Source organism: Lepus europaeus, chromosome 11 (assembly GCF_033115175.1).
Source record: "Lepus europaeus isolate LE1 chromosome 11, mLepTim1.pri, whole genome shotgun sequence".
NCBI lineage: Eukaryota > Metazoa > Chordata > Mammalia > Lagomorpha > Leporidae > Lepus > Lepus europaeus.
This window is the reverse complement of record NC_084837.1, coordinates 12,715,188-12,736,730: the sequence shown is the minus strand read 5'-3', so window position 1 is coordinate 12,736,730 and position 21,543 is coordinate 12,715,188. Positions and strand designations below refer to the sequence as shown.

The 21,543-nt window shown below is 44.4% G+C and overlaps 2 protein-coding genes across 2 annotated transcripts in view; one reads left to right on the top strand and one right to left on the bottom strand.

Annotated features, from left to right (window-relative positions):
• Positions 1-9,594: 9,594 nt before the first annotated feature.
• LOC133770427 (basic proline-rich protein-like) lies at positions 9,595-10,959 on the bottom strand. Its single transcript, XM_062206566.1, has one exon. The coding sequence runs from the start codon at positions 10,957-10,959 to the stop codon at positions 9,595-9,597; it is 1,365 nt and encodes a 454-aa protein (XP_062062550.1).
• OTUD7A (OTU deubiquitinase 7A) overlaps positions 9,717-21,543 on the top strand; it is a 363,177-nt gene continuing 351,350 nt past the window's right edge. The window contains exons 1-2 of the mRNA XM_062204557.1: positions 9,717-9,790; positions 10,367-10,439. The gene's annotated coding sequence lies outside the window, so the exon portion shown is untranslated. The remainder of the gene's footprint in view (positions 9,791-10,366; positions 10,440-21,543) is intronic.

Sequence of the window (21,543 nt, the reverse complement as noted above, 5' to 3'; positions counted from 1 at the left end):
CATTAAAATAAAGTTTCTTAGATATATTTTCTACTACTAAACATATTTTAAACATCCCTCTAAATATCCCAAAGCTTACTAGTACAGAAGGTTGAAGTTTTTTAGGAGGGGGATTTTAAAATATTTACACAGATGAACACATCCTGCATTCAGCAAATATTTCTTGAGCACTTTCCAGGTGCCAGAAGTGTTTAAGAGACCAGAGATATCACAGTAACAAAAGAGATACATTCCAACTCTCCTGGAATTCACAGGTTAGGGGGCTTGACAGACAATAAACAAGTTCAGAGAAGCACATACTTTGTCAGCTGGTTGTCAGCATTGTACGGAAAACTAAAGCCAGTATAAGAGATTTCAAAAGGGGCTTGAAATTGTTGGGAAGTGAGCTGTGCAGGTAGCTGGGGTAAGAACACACTGGAAACTGGAATCAGCAACAAGGACCAAAACCCTGGGGTGGGAACATGCATCACCAAATCAAAGAATATCAAAACCAGTGAGACAATAACCCTTTCACATTTGCCCAAAACAATACTCTGTGATTGTGGTGGTGGTAGCAGCACAGGCAGCGTAAGCCAGGCTGACACTAAAACTGATGTGGATGGCTCCTCTCCATGACTAAGAGAGATGTGCTCCTAAAAATGGGAAATAGGTCCCTGTTATTTTTTTTCTTTCCCAGCAGCCTGCAGTTTGGCCCTGAATGAAGATACAGTTTTGGGAAGTGTGTGGCAGAATAGGGAAATTAAAGTTAGTTTTCAGACTAGTAGGCAAAGAAGAAAGGCCCCAGGAAGCTGGAAAGTGTGTGGGAGATTTCAGAGAGGTGGGCAACCAAAATAGTTCCATAAAGTTGCCTATGAACCACTCAGTAGTTCTATATCTATAAAAGAAACTGATTTCGTACTTTAAAACCATTGAAAAAGAAATCTGCACGGACACATATTCTTATGGGTAAAATCTACTGAATAGCACCAGTTCTTTTTCTTTCTTTCTTTTTTTTTTTTTTTCTGGGCAAATTTTCAAGCAGACATATAGGTTTACTTTTTTTTTTTTTTATTTTTTTAACCAGTTCTTTATAATGTCTTCTGTAGAATTTAGAACATAGAACATTTTAGGAGTTAGCATTACTCTAATCCCAAAGTAGTCAAAGGGTGTCTAAGAATAAACAAATAGTCCTCATTAAGACAGATACAAAATTCTCCAACAAAATACTACCAAACTAATTCCAGCAAAATATAAAACAAGAAAACAAAAGCAAAGTAAAAAACACAGAATACCTTGTCAGCTGGTTGTCAGCGTTGTGCAAAATACTAAACCCAGTACAGGAAATTTCAAAACAGACTTACAGTTGTTGGGAGCCATGAAGGTAGCTGGGCTAAAGCTGTATATATCCTAGGAATGTAAGACTGGTTCAGTTTCAAAAAATTTAAAATTTGAATCCATTGTATTAACAGGCAATAGAGAAAAATCACATGACTAACAATTGATACAGAAGAGGCATTTAACAAAGAAGTCAACATCCACTCAGGATACAAATATTCAGCAAATTAGGACTAAAAGGGGTCCCTTCCCCAAAGTGATATCTACAAAAGCCTTCAGTCAGCATTATAATTAACAATGAACAATTAGATAAGAATTAGATTTTTGTTCCTAAGATCAGAAATAAGACAAAGACATCTCCAATTGTCTCTATTATTATTATCTATTAGAAGTCCTAGCCAGTGTAGTTAAGCAAGAAAAATAAATAAATGACATAAGGATTAGAAAGGAAGAAAAAATTGTTCTTCTGCACTAGACAGAAAATTATTTACATAGAAACTCCAGTGGAGCATACACAAAAGATCTTAACTAGTAAGGCCAATATACATATTTCTAAAGTTCAATATTAAGAAAACTTATAAAATCCCATAAAAATGGGTTAAAAGGTTGGACAGAAAATTCATCAAACAGAATAACCAGATGATGAACAAGCCCATGAAAAGAGGCCTCACATTCATTCACCACAGAGAAATGCATCTTAAATCCACAATGAGACCAACACTTCAATTTGGGCTCTAGACTATAAATAGCTTAGAAGTCCTCACAGGTGTCTTTACATTGGGAAAAACTGGGCGAATGGAAAAATAATGAATTTTCTTGGATCCATCAGAGAGTTAAGGATGCAGGATAAACTGCCAACAAGAAATTTGAAGAGGCAAGTGAATCCAGCAAGTTAGAGCTGAGATTTGTTCACCTAGAGAAGATGTTGGAGCTATAAACTGATAAGAACACTGAAATGGTCATTTTAACAAATTACCAGAGGCTGAGTGTAGACTAGCTTGGGATTGAGAAACTTCCAGTAGCTCAGTCTTACAAGGAATACTTTGCCCCAGATTTTCATGAACTTACCTCCAGGAAATCTACCAGGTTCTCGAAGATCCAAGGAAGATTCCCTCTTGGCTCTGACAGGTGGAAGGAAAGGGTAATTCCTGTGAAACACACAAAAACTGCTATGATTTCAATATGTTCCCCAAAGTTCATGCGTTAGAAACTTAATCCCTAAATTCCTGTGTTGATGGTATTTTAGAGGTGAACTCTTTGGGAGGTAATTAGGATTAGATGAGAACCTGAGGGTGGGGAAAAAAGACTTGAACCAGTGCTTGGTCTGTCTCACCGTGTGAGGACATCCACCATGTTGTGATGCATGGAGGGAGCCCTCACCAAAAGGAAAGCAGATGCTGGTGCCAGACTTTTAGACTTCCTAGCATGAGCTGGGTGTTGAAAGCAATTGGGGAGTGAACCAGTGGATACAAGATCTCTCTGATTTCCTACTGCCTCTGTCTGTCTCTATCTGCCTTTCAAATAAATAAAAAATAAATTAAAATAAAATAAATATTTGAAGTAGTAATGGCTGATAACTTTCCAAATTAATGTAATTCGCCAAACCATAGATCCATACAGATCTCAGAGAACAACAACAAAGATTAAGATCAAAACTACAACAAAGCATATAATGTTCAAATTGCAAAATAGGAGACAGAGAGAGGCAGCAGTGGAGGGGGAGGAAGGAGGAGGGAAATACACTAAAAGAAGCTGGACTGGGGGTTATGGATGGAAAGTTTATCGAGAGCAAAAGTGTTATGAAACATAGCCTACTTTCCATCAGACATAACACAATCAAGATAAGAGAGTGAAATATTTAAAAAGTTGAAAGACAGAAAGAACCATCTTGTAATTACATATCTCACCAAAAATTATCCCTCAAAAGTGAAGGAGAAAATAAGGACTTTCTCAGGCAAAGGAAAGTTGAAGCAATTCACTATCAAACCTCTCCTTCAGGAAATGTCAAAAGATGACTTTCAGGAAGATGATATAGATCAGAAACTTGGAACTACATAAATAAGTGAAGTTTTGAAAAGGAATACATGGAAGTAAAATAAATCTTATTTTTCTTATTCACAATTGATCTAAAAGAGTATTGTTTAAAATTGCAACACTAGTAGTAACAGGGTACTAGATGATTATAGTATATGGATAAATGAAACGATTGACAACAATGTCACAAGGAATGGGAATGTGAGATGGGAACATATATGCACTACATGTGAAGTTTCAATAGTATTATGTGAAGATGGACATAAATTAGTGAAAATCTAAGCATAAACTCTAGAAAAACCACTAAAAATTCTTTAAAATGAATAATTGATCATCTAAGGGAAGAAAAAAATGGAATAAGATTTGTTTTAAAACGCAATTAAAATCAAAAAAGGCAGATAAAGAAGCCACTGGCAACATAAAGAAAACAGTTATAAACATATTGGATATTAATCCAAATATAAAATCTTGTTCAATGTGAGCAGTCTAAACACACCAATTAAAAGACAGAGATGGACAGAGCAGATAACAAAACAAGACCCAACCGTATCTTGTTTACAGGAAATGTATGTTAGACATAAATTCTCTGATAGGTTAAAAGGAGAGGGATGGAGAAATACAAATATCATACTAACTCTAATCAAAAGAAAATTGGGAGCTAGTGCCACAGCGCAGTAGGTCAATCCTCCGCCTGTGGTGCCGGCATCCCATGTGGGTGCCGGTTCTAGTCCCAGCTGGTCATCTTCCAATCCAGCTCTCTGATGTGGCCTGGGAGAGCAGCAGAAGATGGCCCAAGATTTTGGGCTCCTGCACCCATGTGGGAGACCAGGAAGAAGCACCTGACTCCTGGCTTTGGATCGGCACAGCTTTGGCCATTGCGGTCATTTGGGGAGTGAACCAATGGAAGGAAGACCTTTTCTTCTGCCTCTCCCTTTCACTCTCTGTAACTCTACCTCTCAAATAAATAAATAAAATCTTAAAAAAAATGAAAATTGAAGGGGCTGGTATTGTGGCACAGTAGGTAAAGTCACTGCCTGTGAAACTGGCATCCCATATAGGTGCCAGCTCATGTCCCTGCTGCTCTATTCCAATCCAGCTCCTGGCTAATGGCCCAGGGAAAAGCAGCAGAAGATGCCCATGTGGGAAACCTGGATGAAGCTCCTTGCTTTGGCTTGGCTCAGCCCTGGCCATTACAGCCATATACGGAATGAACTGCTAAGCAGACGAAACATCTCTCTCTGTGTCTTCCTCTCTCTCTTTAAATAAATAAATAAATACATAAATAAATCTATCTTTTTAAAAAGAGAAGAAAAGAAAATTGGGATAGCTAAACCGATTTTAGACAAATTGTACTTGAGAACAAGGGAAATTATTAAGGATTAAAAGAAAGAGGGGGTAATTCATATTCATAAAGGGGCCAATTCTCCCAGAAAATATATTAATCATAAATGCATGCACCTAACAGTAAAGCATCAAAATATGTCAAGCCAAAAGTACAAACCTGAATTATAAAACTAAAAAGAAATTGGCCAATCCACTATCAGCTTTGGAGACTTCATCTTTCCTCTATAATTAACGCTCAAAAAGGCAGAAGACTACAGTTCTCAAAAAACTATTATACATTTTTATGAGCAAATAAAAGAAAGGAGCTCCAAAGCTCCAATCATAAAATAATACCAAAGAAAGGGAAAGGCTGGCCAGCGCCACGGCTCACTAGGCTAATCCTCCGCCTGAGGCGCTGGTACCCCAGGTTCTAGTCCTTGCTGGGGCGCTGGTTCTGTTCCAGTTGCACCTCTCCCAGTCCAGCTCTCTGCTGTGGCCTGGGAAGGCAGTGGAGGATGGCCCAAGTGCTTGGGCACTGCATCTGCACGGGAGACCAGGAGGAAGCACCTGGCTCCTGGCTTGGGATTGGAGTGGCGTGCCAGCCATAGCAGCCATTTGGGGAGTGAACCAACAGAAGGAAGACCTTTCTCTCTTTCTCTCTCTCTCTCTGTCTAACTCTGCCTGTCAAAAAATAAAAATAAAAAAAAAGGCCGGCGTCGCGGCTCAATAGGCTAATCCTCCGCCTTGTGGCGCCAGCACACCAGGTTCTAGTCCCGGTCGAGGCATCGGATTCTGTCCTGGTTGCCCCTCTTCCAGGCCAGCTCTCTGCTGTGGCCAGGGAGTGCAGTGGAGGATGGCCCAAGTGCTTGGGCCCTGCACCCCATGGGAGACCAGGAGAAGCACCTGGCTCCTGCCTTCGGATCAGCGTGGTGTGCCGGCTGCAGCGCGCCAGCCACGGCAGCCATTGGAGGGTGAACCAACGGCAAAAAAGGAAGACCTTTCTCTCTGTCTCTCTCTCACTGTCCACTCTGCCTGTCCAAAAAAAAAAAAAAAAACAAAGAAAGGGAAATGCTGATTGCTGATTATGCTGATTTGATCAGTACACACTGTACATGTACACTGAAACACTGAACTGCAGCCTATAACAAGTACAATTATTGGAAAGATTAAAAGATGCTATTGAGCAAAATTAATATATTCCAAACATCAATATTAGACACAAATATTTATGAGTATCTATATATTGGTGTCTGTAAAATATTATTAAAATATTAGTATTGTTAACATTCAATTTTATAGTATATTTCATAATTATCTTAATATTTTAACCAGTGATTGTCTCTGGAAAGTGAGAATTCAAGGAATCATTTTTACTTTTTTCTTTTAACTTTTCTGTATTATTGGAATTTCTTACAACACCTTTTTTGATTTTTATAAAACTAATAAAGCTATCTTTAGTGCAAAAATGGAGCAAATTATAATTAAATAAACTATGATAAAATAGTTAGATAATCAGTAAGGACACAGTTGATCTGAACTGTACTATCAGCTTTATCTAATTAGCATGTATAAATATAACAATAGCACGATACACATTCTTCCCAAGTTCATATAAAAGATTCACCAACATTGACCACATTCTGGGATATAAAACATACCTTGTTACATTAAAGAAAATTTAAAATCATGTAAAGTATGTTTTGGACCACATGGAATTAACCTAGAAATCAAGAACAGGATATCTAAAAAGTTGAAAATCATTGGAATCTAATCAATATATTTCTAAATTACACATGGTCAAAAAGGAAGTCTCAATGATTTAAAATATATAAAACTAAATGAAAATGAAAATACAACTTACAAATTTGTAGATATAGCAAAGGCTTACTTAGAGGGAAATATACAGCACAAAACACATATATTAGAAAAGAAGAAAGACCTAAAATTAAAAGCCTAAGCTTTCACCCAGGTTACTATAGGAAGAAGAATAATCTAAGCCAAAACAAACAGAAAAAAGTGACAAAAATTATAAAATAAATAAATGAAGTTGAAGACAGGAAAACAACAGAACCCAAAACTAGTTCTTTGAAAAGACCATCTAAATTGATAAACATGTATCCATGTTTATCATGATGGACATGATCTACCAAATTTAGGAATGAAAGAGAGGTCCTTGTACTTAGTTAATGGAGAGCAAAAGAACAATAAAAGATTATGTTGAACAACTCCATATACACACATTTGAATATTTAGATGAAATGACCAATTCCTTAAAAGACAGTTATGAAAATGCACATGAAGAGGAATAAATAATCCGATAGCACTATATTCGTAAAATAATAGAATAATTAATTTATAATCTTCAAAAAAATCACCATAGCCAGATGGTTTCACTTGTGAATTCTACCAAACATTTAAGAAAGAAGACTGTCATTTCCTTATAGTTTCTTACAAAAAGTAGAAGCAGAGAGAACTTCCTAACTCATTGTATTATGGCATTACCCTGATACCAAAACAAGATATAATAAACAAAAATTACAGACCATCATTTCTCATGGATGTAAAAATCCTCAAAAGTATTTCAGCAGATTGAATTCAACAATGTACAAAAACAATTATATACCACGACTAATTGGGATTTATTCAAGGTTTGCAATCAACATTTGAAAATCAATTATCACATCTACAAGCTAAAATATAAAAAAAATCATGTCAATAGATGTAGAATAAATTGGCAAAATCCAAAATTTGTGATAAAACAAAACGAAACAAAACTTCAACAAATAAGGAATAGAGGGGAACTTCCTCAACTTGGTAAAGAACATCTACAAAAATCCTACAGCTAACATCACACTTAGTGGTAAGAAACTGGATGCTTACTCCTAAAATTAGGGACAAGGACGAGGATATTCTCTGTACCCACTTCCAATCCACATCAGACTGGGAATCCTAGTTTATTTAATAAGACAAGAAAAGGAAATAAAATATGTTCAAATTGCAAAGTGAGAAAATGAAACTATTAGTAAATGGTGCTATTATACATCAAGAATTACCAAGTTATTTCAAAAATAGTTATGTTTTCAATTAAACCAGTTATTTCAAAAATAACTCTAGAACTAATAAACAGGTATTGCAAGGTTACTAGACAAAAGTGGACTACTTTTCTGTATTCCAGCAATAAACAATTGAAATTTGAAATTAAAAAAATGTCCATTTGCAATAGGGTAAAAAACACAAATGTCACAAAATACATACAGGAAATCTATGGGGAAAAAAAACAAACCTGTAAAATATTGCTGAAAAAATGCACACGAAATCTAAACAATGGAAATATGCTTCAGACTCCTGCATCAGATGACTCAATATTGTTAAGATGTCAGTTTTTCTAAACTTCATCAATAAATTCAATCAGATCTGAATCAAAATCCCAGAAAGATATTTTGAAGATCTCTGTAAACTGATCATGAAATTCATATAAAAAAAGAAAACCTGCAGTAGACAATGTGATGATAAAGAACAAAGTTGAAGGACTGACACTACCCAACTGCAAGACTTACTTACAAAGCTACGGTATATTTAAAATAGTGTGGTAAAATAATCTGAGAATTTATACATGTGTATGCAACAGAATGCAACAGAGCCCAGGAAAGGACCCACACAGTTAACTGATTTGGACAAAGAGCAAGGGCAATTCAATGAAGAAAGTGTGATTTTTTTCAACGAATGAGGCTAGAGTGACTGAACATTCAAAGTAAAAAAAAAAAAAAAAAAAAAAAAAAAAAGAAGGAATCCAGACAGACCTCATAACTTTCACAAAAGTTTAATCAAATGGGTTGTAAACCTAAATGTAAAACTATAAAACTCTAGAAGAAAATATAGAACTAAATCTATGTGAGCTAGAATTTAGTGGAAAACAAATGCCAATCAGACATTATTAAAATTAAAGACTTCTGCTCTGCAAAAGATAGGTTAACAGAATCCAAATACAAAGTTTACTCTGGCAGCATATTTGCAAAATATGTATCAGACAAAACACTTCTAGTGAAAATATGAGGGTACTTTGAAAGTTTGTGGAAAATGGATTAAAAGATGTTTCTTTTTGTGCAAAAACCTTTACACCCAGGCATAGTCTTTTATTTCATAATATATATTTCCACGAGCTTTTTAAAGACACCCTTACGGTATTAAAAATTAAAAATAAACTTTTTAAATTCCATTTTCATGAACTTTTTGAAGTACCCTTGAATATGAACACGCATACACCCCCAGAGAACCCAAATCACACACACATACACATACACAGAGCCCATATCAAATGCTGGCAAGGATGCAGGAAGATGGGACTCTCACACATCCCTGGTGGTTATGAAAATGGTACAACCACTCAGAAAAACTGCTTTTGCCCAGTTCTTAGAAACACATTCACCATGCGCTCTACCGATTGCACTATTTATCCAACTCCTTGGAACACTTGCCCCACAGCACCGTGCACGCCAATGTTTCTAGAGCATCTATTCACAGTCGCCAAACACTGGCAGCCACCAAACATCCTTTGGTGGGTGACCAAGCAAAGAAAACGTGGGACACATCGCTCAAGTACGCAGCCACACGGGGACGAGTCTCAAGGCATAACTGTGATAAAGTCCGTTTCACAATGGTACCTAGGGCTTCATTCCGTGTCTGTGACCTCACGACAAGCCAGAGCCGGGGAAGCACCTCAGGTCTCCAGAGGCAGGGCTGGGCAGTGTGGCCACCGAGGGCCAGCAGCCCCCGGGCGCCGGTCCTCACGGGATCACGGGACTGCAGGTTTTTTTTAAGTCTGAATATTAATTTTAAAAGTCAAACGCGTTACTAGAGTCCATTAAGCAAATACGATGTGTAAACCAAAGCAAAAAAAAACAAACAAACAAACAAAAAACCTCGTCAGGAACGCAGCGGGACGGCCTCGGCCACCCGCAGCCCCGGGTCTGGATCGGGGCGAGGGGGCGTGGCGACCCCGAGAGGGCGCCGCGAGCGCGGGCAGAGCGGCGGGCAGGCCCGGGCCGCGGCGAGCGGGCACGAGGGACGGCGTTCACGAGTGGGCAGGACGCGGGAAGAAGCCGGAGAGCTGGCCACGGAGGTAAAGGGGGCCCTCCGGGGTCGGGCGGCGACGCCGGGGCCCCCGAGGCAGGGCGCGGAAACGGAGCCGAGGCCGTGAGAGGGAGAAAGTTTGGGCAGCCTGAGGGGGGAAAAGCGGAGCGGGCCGAACACAGCCCCGGGAGAGGCGGGCGCAGGCAGGGCGGAGCGGGCGGCCTTGCCGATAGCCCCGGCGCCGGGGGCCGAGGGGACGCCGCACGCCCTCCCGCAGCTCGGGGCCGCGGCACGGTCATGGCCTCGAGCACGCGCACTCCGGCGCCGGCCCCGGCGGGGCGGGGACGGGGCGCGAGCGGCGCGCGCACGTCCGCGCGGCGGGCGAGGGGGCGGGGCGCGGCCGCGGCCGGTGACGTCAGGGGAGGGCGCGCGCTGGGCAGCTGCGGGCGGAGCCGGGAGGCGGGCGCTGCGCGCGGCCGCGGGCGGAGCGGAGGGGCGCGAGGGGCGGAGCGGAGCGCGGGAGGAGGCGGGGGAGGCGAGGCCCCCGGGACCGCGAGCAGCAGCTGGGGAGGGGGCCGCGGAGCCCGAGCGCGAGCGAAACAGCTGATCTGGTTTTCCTTTAAAGCGAGAGAAAATGGAAGTCGGGTAGCGGCGACTGCGGCGCTGCGGGCTGGGAGCGGAGCGGCGCGGCGCGGCAGGTGAGACGGCGCTGGCCGCGGTGCTGCCGGCGGGCGGCGGGGCCGGGCCGGCGGACCCGGCAGGTGCGCTCTCCCGGGCGCCGGCGCCGGCCCGCTGCCGGGCTGCGCGGCGAGGCAGGTGGGCGCCGGGGCGCGGGCCGCGTGCGGGGCTCGCCCGCGCGTCTGCATTGCGGGCTCTGCTCCGGACCCCGCGGGCGCCGCGGCCACCGGCTGTGGCCCGGCGCGGCTCCCAGGCGGGGCGCGGCGCTCCCGCTGAGTCGGGGCTGCTGTCTCCGTTGCCCTGTGGGCGTCCGCACTGGAACGTGATGCCGGACGCGGGGCAGCTGCCCCTCGGCCCGGGGGGGTCGCATCGCGGGGGTGCCGCGGCGCCCGCAGACGCCCGCGCCGAGGGCCCGGCCCGAGCCGCGCGCGAGGCCGCTCGTCGGGTGCGGGGCTGGGGCTGCGTGGGCCACCGCGGCCCCGCGCGGTGCTGGCTCGCCGGCTCCGCTAGGGCTCGCTGGACAGCGGGCGAACGGTCCATGCAGTCTGTCTGTGAACCCGGAGGCCTCCCCTGGTAGCTGTTCGCTGGAGGGGAAAAACCTGCATCTGCTGTGCTTTAAGTGCTCCTTTAAATTTGGGAGATGTCAGTGATGTCATCATTCACTAAAACTTTCCTTCATTGGACACGACCGCTCCAGTGTACCCTCCTCCCTCCCGGTGCAGCTATAGCCCTCCGAGAATCTTGCCATAAAATGGGTAGGCGTCTGCTCGCCCAACTTGAGTACCTCTCACACGTGAGAGCGGGTTTGTTTGTGTCTGTGGGCTTGAGGATCCCTAGATGGAAGAGTGGCGGAGGGAGAACTTGTTAGATTCCCCGCAGGTCTGAGGATGGCTTCACCCACAGCACAGGGGCCCCGGGAGAGCCACGAGTGACAGGACATGCCTTCGCCTTGCCTTAGCGTTGTAGGGGAACATGAGCTCTAAGAGGGACCGCCTGCAAAGATGCTCTCTCTTGTGAAACGGGAAAAGGTGGACAGTGGGGCCGAAGTCTTTGCAGGCCTGGACAGCTTTAGGGAAGTCTGCAGGTCTCCTCCTTCTCCATCACCCCCTCCAGGGTGTGCCTGGGAGACACCCGCCCTGGGAACAGGGTGGCAGCTTCGCTGGGGCCCTGCCAGTAGCTGTGTGTCCCACCAGCTCCCAGGGCCTCTTCAACATCCGACAAGGGTCCAAGGAGTGCAGAGATTGGAGATCTGCATAGTACACCAAGTTCTGGGGAGAATTCCCCCCGAAATGGGAGTCACATGCCACTATTTTACTATGTCAGCTGATAGGAACCTAAGACAGCAACCTGAACAACCACTTAAGCCTAGGGTATCCAAAAGATATCCAATGGGGGACAAAAGTATTGACTTTTTTTTGTATTAAATAATTAATGAAACTCCTAATTGGTTGAAAGAAGCATGACTTAAATGAGTGCTATGATCCTATTGGGTGTTCAGGGAATTTAATGCCATGTGCCATGCAGAAGTTTGAATCTGGTTAGGAACATGAAGCTTTTGAACCCTGGGGTTGGTGTGAAAACAGATGGGAAACCCGTGGTTTACTCTTAAGTCCTTGGTGTTCAGGATGATGACGGATAGAAATGAAGTCTCACCAGGTGTGGGTCTGGGCCTGGCAGGTGTCCCCTAAAAAGGACCTCCTGAGGCCCCAGGCTCAGAGAAGGAAGGGGCAGAGGAGGCACCTTCCTCTGAGGGGTCAGTGTGTGGTCATGACCTCTGACCCCTCATGGGTGCACCTATTTTCCGCATTGGCAGGCCTGGGTGAGACAGGGAGCCTGGGTGTGAAGTGGGCTCCGAGTGCGCTGCGGTTCAGTGGCTCTGCTCGTGCTGCTCCTGGTTGCTTTAGAACTTACGCTCTTGAGCTGACTGAGGTTCCTGTGTAATTCACATGCCCCCAGTGGGGTGAAGTTTGTGTTTTAAGGCTCTGGATTGCAAACTGAAAATGTAGAACGTGAAACCGCTCTGGAACAAGTTTCCACTTTTTCCACTGGTAGACCTGTGAAAATACGCATCATAATGTGTTTGGTTTGACACGTTGTGAAAATACGAATGCAAATATTTCCAGTAAATCTTTAGGTTTTAGTCACTTATTTCCTAAAACTTTTTTTTTAAAAAAAGCTAATTTAAAACTCTTCATCCTCCTCTTATATTTAGAATATCATATCTTCCGTTTCTGAGAAGTCAGAATTGCTTTGGCTTTTCTTTTTTGTTCTCTCTGATCTTAGGGTCATTTCTTCCTCTTAGGCCCGCAAAATAAAGGCTGAGTCAGCTCCTTCTCGGCCAGCAGGGGGCGTGCTAAACATGGTTTGATTGGCCCCTACCAGTGCCACTGGGGAGAGGACTGCCAAGGTGGGGGTTGGGTGTATGTGTGTGATGTGCCCACGTACCTCTGTCACGCAAGGGATAGGAGCAGAAGGAAGAGGTCGGCAGGCATACTTGGATGACCAGAGGTTATGGCCTCCAAGGTGTGTAGACCTCCCTGGATGGGGCAGAGGGATTGCTTACTGGCTCTGAGTCTTTGGAAAGTGGCTGTTGATTCTTAGCGCACTTTGAGCCCCAAGATCCATGCCTTCTCAGACTGTGGGAATGAAAGTATTGACCTGAAGGGGAGCGTGGTCCTTGCAGAAGCACAGGCCTGAGTCCACGCCAGCCAGAGCAGCCCGTGGGAACACCTCCCCTCTTCATGTTTGCTCTCGCTTTTGACTCCTGATTGACTGCAAGCCTGGGCCTCTGCATCCTGGTATTTCCCAGGGGAGCTTATTTGCCCTCCCTGCCTGAGTGACTGACCTCAAGGTTTCTCTGATGGAGAAAAGCAAATGTTTAATCACTGTACATCTCACCTCCCCCTAGAAAATGCAACTGTGATTTTCACTTAAATGTTCTTAATCTGACTCTAAGTGTGTGCCAGGTTATTCAACCATGTGTTCGCTGGGCGGCTGTTCCCCACAGGGACTGAGCTCGGAGAGGCAGCTCCTGGGCCAGGGTCATCTCAGGGAGCCAGGACAGGCTTTCCCAGAGCTACATGATTACTGCAGCGTCCGGTTGTGTTACTGAAGACCAAACATTGTCCCTTCCTCTGAGGTTCCTCCCAGAGCAGATGCACAAAAGGGAAACGCCGCCCCTTGACAGGCCAGGAGCCTAACAGAGGCCCTGCTAGAGAGCTAGTCACTGCTAGACAAGGTGTTTCCTTATGCTTCTTATTTCAGTGAAACTGTGCAGAAAACCCAGTCATTGATTTCAGGAGGCCAAATGGGACTGCCGTGCTTTCCAGCTTCTTGCTGAGCCAGACTCTCACTGTGGGCACTAATATGGCTATGTGGGAAGCACCACTCGATGTAAAGACAGGTTGCACCTAATCCACTTAGAAGCTGTATGTCATTGAGCGTGACCACAGAATATGCTACACAGAGGGAATGCTGAAATCCTCAGGCATTTAAGTGGAAATAAGACAGGTTCCTTTTTGTAATATATTTGAAAATATTTTACTCTTGAACTTTGAAAGAAGAATTTTATTTACCCATTGATAGACTGCCTCGTCCCTTAAGAATTTTGCATGTCTGACCGAGTAAGATGGCTCTGAGAAAGAGGTGACACAACCTGGCAATGAGGAGCCTCCTTCACCACACTTTGGGGGTGGAGTTCTTTATCATTCTCTTTAACAGACAAGAGAAGTGGGTTCAAACTCAGCCTTTTAGGGCTGACATTGAGAGAAGGGCTGGATGCTGCCTTGCTGCTTGCCTGTGTTATGGATGCGTGGTTAGCCAGCTGGTTTGCAAGAGGGCAGGGAAGTTAGGATTAGGATTGGGAGGGAATGGACCCTGCTTCAGCCACTGTCAGCCGTGGTCAAGACATGGTGCCTTAATGCTCCAGGTTCCTCATGGCCAAGGAAGAGAGTTAGCCTCTCATGTCTCCAAGGGCTTGTCTGGTATACTTGTGTGATCCCACAAAATCCCAGTCCTTGCTGTTATAGATTTCTACTATCCATCATTTCATATCCTAAGAAGTCAAATACACATTGATGCTCATAAAAGTTTTAAACAAAGCTCTTTTGGTATAAGCAGATAAATCTAAGGTCAATTTACTTTGTGAGTTTGAAGGATTTTTGTATTTCTCCTCCTAAGGAAATATATTCTGTTTCAGCGTAGTTTATTCTCATTTAGTTTTCTTACAAATATGATGGAAATTTGATGTCTGAATGAATATACATGAGTAAGATGCAGTATTGAATTTTATGAAATGTAAAATTAGACCTTTGAAATTCATTTTCCTGCTTAGCATTTCATTCAATTGTTTTATTAGATTATTGCAATTTCATGTGGTACTAGGGATTGGTGTGAACAGACCACACACCCATTCCTGTGTGCAATTTGATTAATATTTTTCAGTTAATCGGACAGGGACTTAGGAGGTTGACTGAAGAGGCTGTATGGAGCAGGCACAGATGTGCGTCCCTGGCGCCGTCCCTGCCAGGTGGAGCCATACCACCTCTAAGAAGACCCTCGTTCTGCTGCCCCCAGAACTGACACAGACATCCCACTGCACTCCTGTGCTTCCATGTTAGGAATTGTCCCCGTCAGGTTTACAGTCAGCTCAGGGCTGGCCTGGTCTATCCTTGTTGCAGAAGAGACTACACAGTGCCTGGTATCCTGGGACATGATGTGTCCTCCTCCCCTGATCCTCATCACCCCTTCTGCAGAACCAGCGTGGTTCCTTTTCATCTTGCGGGTTCAGATTCCCCACCAGGGTTACAAACCATCTCCCCACAGTTCCTCTAATGATTTGAGTCTTGTAAACAACGCTTCTTATTGGAGTGTGGACAACGCATTTGCATGTGTAATTTTTCGTGTCTTTAAAGAAAAATTCTTCAACATCCAAGGTACATATAATTTTTTTTAAGTTATATGCTTTTTATTCAGTGAGAGAAATGCATAGGAGGGTGAGGGCCCTGTCTAAGAGAGGGGACGGTACATATAATTAACTTCTTCTTTTTAAAATGTTTGAATTGAGATGTTTGTTCGGCCTGTCTTTCAAATAATGTCATACCATTTCTTGAAAGAATAACCACTGAACAGTAAAAATAAATGGGACAAATTGGCAGCCAACTAGGACTGGGTGATGAACTGTGTGACCTTGTGCACAGTCCCAGGTGGTTCCCAAGGGCAGAATATCTTTCTGGGCATCCTGCACGCATTGGGGTAGAACAGATAAGTAAGAATATGCAGTGAGTTCATAAATTGTGAAGATCAATAAAAGGAATCATTCCAGTAAAAGGAATTGAGGTTAGTCTCTCTAACTTGCCACCAACCCAGTTTCTCCTATACCAGTTGACGTAGTTACAGTTTGCACTTGTAACCCACGATATTGCTTGCAAGAACTTGATTTGATTATTTTGGGGTAGAAGAAGGAGACACAGGCTAAAGTCTGAAGGGTCTTCTATGGCTTAGCAACTCTTCAGGTTTATTTAGAGTCGTTAGCTGGTAAACAATGCTAAATGAAGTTCCCCTAAGTCAGAGTAGTTGGTGAACTCCCTAAGAATCAGGTTCCATCTCATAAGTCTTGGTGCTCTGAATAGGGAGCTTCCAAAGGCTCACTGCATGGGTTCTTTACGGAACACACATTCTTACCCTTGGAATTGAGGCAGGATTAATCCTTTATGTGAACAACTGGCGGACAGAGGAGCATGTTCTCTTGCTGGGCCTACTGCCATTTCTAGAGCAAGTCCCTGGGCTCCAAAGGAGACCACAGGGCATTTTTTTGTCTTTGGCAATGACTGTGTTAAAGGGACAGAGGTCTCAGTCATCTCTGGGATGATAGGTTTCCATGAGGAAGGACACAGAAACATGGGAAGTCCTGTTGAATGAAAGCTCTGGGTCTGTAGTTAACTGTGTAGGCAAGTTGAAAGGTCAAATGGCTTTCTCAGGAACATATGTCCTAGAATTGCAAGAATAGGTTGCAGTTTGTTCACGTATCTTGATTATTCTGTAAAAATCTGTCTTGTTTAAGGTGCTGACTGTGAACTTGAAGCACTTACTTAAATCTGGGTTATCAAACATGGTATATGCTCTTGGCTTGGTCAGCCCTCCTGAATCTTCTACATGCACCATGGTTTCCTGAGGTTACTTCTGCCAGAGTTGATGGATTACATTTACAGTGTGGCACGTGGTGTGTTCAGAAATGCATTATCACAAGCTGCTAATGGCTTCAGGCTCCCAGGGGAGGAGTGGACATGGACAAGCCATCCCACTGCTTCCCATTTAAGGTGAATGGGCAGAAGATCAGTGTGTTACTGCATTGACGTTATGATCCTTCCCTGCCTGGGGAGTACTGATGAGGGCTTGACCCTACACTGGGAGAGAGCAAGCTCCTAGCCCAGAGGAGGGCTCCTTCAGGCTGTGTACCTCCCTCCCCGAACCCAGACCCACATTTGGGGTGTATTCTCTAGGTCTTGGTTTGTCAAAAGAAGAAATGTTGCTTCCTGACTTCTGCTATCTCATACAACTCCATGATTCTCTGCAAAATTAATTCCTTGGTTCTCCCAAAGTGCTGACTAATCAAGGAGTAAGAAAGCCCTACTCCTTACTGTGAGAGAACAAGTAGGAAAAATGGTGTGTCTTGTAACAATATTTGTCTTCATTTCCAGGGTTGAGGAGAATGCTGAGCACTGGTACAAGTATTTACAGTTAGGAAACTGAGTTGTGTGGACCACAATCCCCTGCTCCACCTGCCCCCCATCCCCAGACTATTCAGCCCTGGAGAAGCCACTTGGGCTTTCACCCTTGCTACTTCTTTCAGGCACCTTGCTCAGTACGGCTCTCAATTCATGTTTGTTAAATGCAGTTAATAGCCCTCCGGGAATTAAAGTTAAAATTTTAATTATTCTCTCTACAGTTACTCAGCTCCCATGAGTGTAGAAGCATTGTAGTTAAGAATGTTGCTCACATAAAATTTGAAGCATTGCAAACTTTAGTTCCCAGTTCAGTAGCATGCAAAATTTTATTTGCCTAGGCTGCAAATAAACAACAGCAAAAACTGATTGTTTACTGATTAGCCTTAATGAGACTAGCCTGTCAGCAGAGTGTATGGTTTGCTAGTTTCCATTTCTTATATCACAAACATTGAATGTAGTCATAAGAAGTAATCAGCCGCATCTATTTGGTAAGATGCACTATAGATTTTTTAAAAATAAGATAATTTAGTTGTGCTTCCTTGAAAACATTAATGTTAGAAAAGAGAAAAACGATAGGTTCCTGAAAGGGTCATATTTGAAACAATCCTTTTGGAAGGAGAAAATGCATCATGGGAGACGGGTAAGACATGTGATTAAGATGATTGATGGCATTAACTTCTCATGTTAAAAATAATGGCAAAGCCTCAACCTCAGAATCTCCTCCTAGAGGGAAGATCCCACTGTCCGGCCTGTTCCGCTGTCGCGTGCATGCTCAGTCTGACAGTCTGGGGGTGTCTGGCCTCTCTGAAAGGCCCAACCTGGAGGTCCTACACTACCCATTGCCATGATATGAGTTTTTTAAAAATCCTAATGCCTGTTTTTCCGTGCCTGGCTTATTGCACTTAATATGATGTGCTGTAGTTCCCACCCACTTTGTGGTAATGGGAGCCAAAAAGTTGTTGTTGAAGAGAGTAGAATAGGGACTGCTAGAAGCTTTAAAGAGTTGGGAGAAGGAGTGAATAGAGTGAGGTTAAGTAACAGGTATCAAAATACAGATAGAGGCCGGCGCTGCGGCTCACTAGGCTAATCCTCTGCCTGCGGCGCCAGCACCCCGGGTTCTAGTCCAGGTTGGGGCGCCGGATTCTATCCCGGTTGCTCCTCTTCCAGTCCAGCTCTCTACTGTGGCCTGGGAAGGCAGTGGAGGATGGCCCAAGTGCTTGGGCCCTGCACCCACATGGGAGACCAGGAGGAAGCACCTGGCTCCTGGCTTCGGATCGGCGCAGTGCACTGGCTGTGGCGGCCATTTGGGGGTGAACCAATGGAAGGAAGACCTTTCTCTGTCTCTCTCTCTCTCTAACTCTGTCAAAAAAAAAAAATACAGATAGATAGGAGGCAACGCTGCTGGTGTTCTGTAGTACGTGAACAACTCAACCTGTGAGATATTACCCTGATTTGATCATTACACATTGTATGTACTGAATTATTATACTGTACTCCATAAATATGTATAATCACATACCAATTAAAAGGAAAAATCAAGTATACAACCGATAAAACAGCATCTGGGTACCACTCCCAGAGCTTCTGCTGTCAGCGGTGGATCCTCGCCCAGGCACCCACCAGGACCTTTCTGAAAGCACCCCATGGACTGTGAGGTTGAAAAGTGCTGGCCTCAAGGAAGTCTTTGTGACTTTAAAATGGGAGGGAGACGGGTCAAGGTAAAAGTGGGACAGGCAAGGAGTCCTCCTTCCCTTGCTACACGTTACCACCCCCAGCCCCCAACGTGGAGAGAGAGGAAGTTGGTCTCCATAAAGCAAGAAATGGAAAGGCATTTGTAAGATGAACGTGTAAAACTTTCACTGTTAGACCAAATGATAATTTGATATCATTTGACTGAATGTAGAGCTGGCATAACAAGGTTTACCTTTAGGAAATCAATGGTTCAACATATTGACCGCATTTAATGACAATGTATTGTATACTTGAAAAGTGCTAAGTGTGTAGCTTTAAATGTTCTCCCCACAAGAAAAAGATACATGTGTGAGGTCATAGATATGGTAATTAACTTAATTTAGCCTTTCTACAGTGTATATGCATTTCAAAGTGTTATGCTATATACCGTAAATATATACCATTTTTATTTTCAAGTTAAAAAATTAGTGAAATAACAAGAACAAAAAGAATAAAATTCCATGATTAAAACTTTAAAAACCTTAGCCATAACTAATAGTATTTACCAAATTTATTAACTTGCAAAGACATATTATTAAATCTTTATTATTATATTAATATTATATGATCTTTATTATTAAATCTTTCATAGTGTTTTACAGTTTACAAAATGCTTCCATATACATTATCTTACTTGGCCCTCTCAACAACTCTGTCATTGGGAGGAAAGTTGTTCCCATTCTATAGGGGAGGGGTCTGAGGAGAGCTATCTGCTGCAGCTGTGAGACTCTCCTGCGTAACTAGAATGTGATACTTGCCTGTGTACCTGGCATGCCCAGCCTTTGGGCCTCAGGTAGGGCCCCTCACCTGGTTTCCTTTGGCCTGATGGACTTAGCCACCACCTCCCTGATAACTTAATTAGTGTCTGTAAACGTCACCCATTTGAGAAGACCTGACTACCCTGAGGCTGTCACAGAGGAGCCCACTAAGAAGTGAGACTGGTTGAGTCAGCATGTGGGGCAGGAGGTATGAGCCGAGACCAAATCCCAGCCCTTGCTCTCATATCCTTGGGTTTTCCAACAGTATCTCTACAATTTTTTATGCCTTTGAAAGCAAATACCTGCTGTGGCTCCTTAAGCATGTTTCCCTGCGTGAAGCTTTCTGCCCTGAGCTGGCAGTGCTGCCCTGTTCTGTGAGGTCTGATGGGCATTTGGCAAATGCCCATCATCCCAGAGCCCACCCTCTTCCCCCCAGCCTCTTGTTCCTGTCTGGTTTTGTGGTCCTTTAATGAATGGAGTCTCCTACATCATGCACTGCTGTGCACAGGAGGTGTGCAGCCACTGGGATAATACTTCAACAGGGACTTTTTTTTTTTTTTTTTGACAGGCAGAGTTAGAGAGAAAGGTCTTCCTTCCATTGGTTCACCCCCAAAATGGCTGCTGTGGCCCGTGCTGCACTTATTCAAAGCCAGGAGCTGGGTGCTTTTTCCTGGTCTCCCATGCGGGTGCAGGGGCCCAAGCACCTGGGCCATCCTCCACTGCCCTCCCAGGCCACAGCAGAGAGCTGGACTGGAAGAGGAGCAACCGGGACTAGAACCCGGCACCCATATGGGATGCCAGTGCCGCAGGCGGAGGATTAACCAAGTGAGCCATGGCGCCGGCCCCAGGAACTCCTTTGACATACTGACTATAACTGGGCCAGTGGCTGCACTGTCACCTTGCACCGCTGTCCTCTTGTGACCTCGATGCCTCTCTTGGAGGCATGGAACCCCACTTTCAGAGGTTTCTAGGAGACTACCGGACCCTTCAGTCCTCACTTTTCTGCCCTTGAGCAACATTCCTGTTTCTTGACTCATTAGTAGTCTGGCAGGAGACGAAGATCTACCTGACTTCCCGTAACAGAACAAGACCATGAAGCAGTGATACACCTGTCTCTTGTCCTCACCATATCGAGTGGGATACCATGCTTTCTGGATAAAGAGCTGCTGGGAACTTTAAAAATAATTAGCCATTTTCATCAGCCCCCCCCCCCTTCAGTGTTCTCTCTCCTTCAAAAGTTGCCTGAGAATTAACTGAACCACCACACATACTGTACCGAAGTGAAGGCTTGCAGTTCAAAAAAAGTCCACTTGCAGAAGAGAATTATAAGCACCTTCCTCCCTTCAGTTCCCTGCTCTGGGTGCACCTGGGGTGGCTCTGGAGCCTGGGCAATGGGACCTCAGGGGTGGAGGAGAGTGTGCAATCAGGTGTTCCCCTTCTGTGGTATGGGAGATGCCAAGACACCAGAGATAGCAGGAAAGTCTGGTATTTCAGGCCATGGAGGAGCAGTCCAGGATCAAATCAAGACACACACACACCCCAGCCCCAAAGCCTTTGCACTTCCTGTCAGCTTCTCCCCAACACTGAGGAAGAGAAGCGAAGATGTCTTCCATGCTGGAAGCCCATTGGCCATCCACTCCCCAACAGATTGGGATGAGCCATCTGAATTCACAGAGCTACCGAGCCACCGCTGAAGTAGGGACCGAGCCCTGATGCCCCATCTGTGAGTTCCTCACCCAGCCAAGAGGCAGGCAGCAACCTCTCACCCTCAATTCTTGGTGGCGTTCTGTGGGCCAACAGAGGATGGCATGAGAAAGATGTCTCTGGAAGCTGCACTGGCAGATGCTGGGCACTTGCCTGGGCCGAGCCCTGATGATGCAAGGAAAATAGAGGCGTAACACAGCATTTGG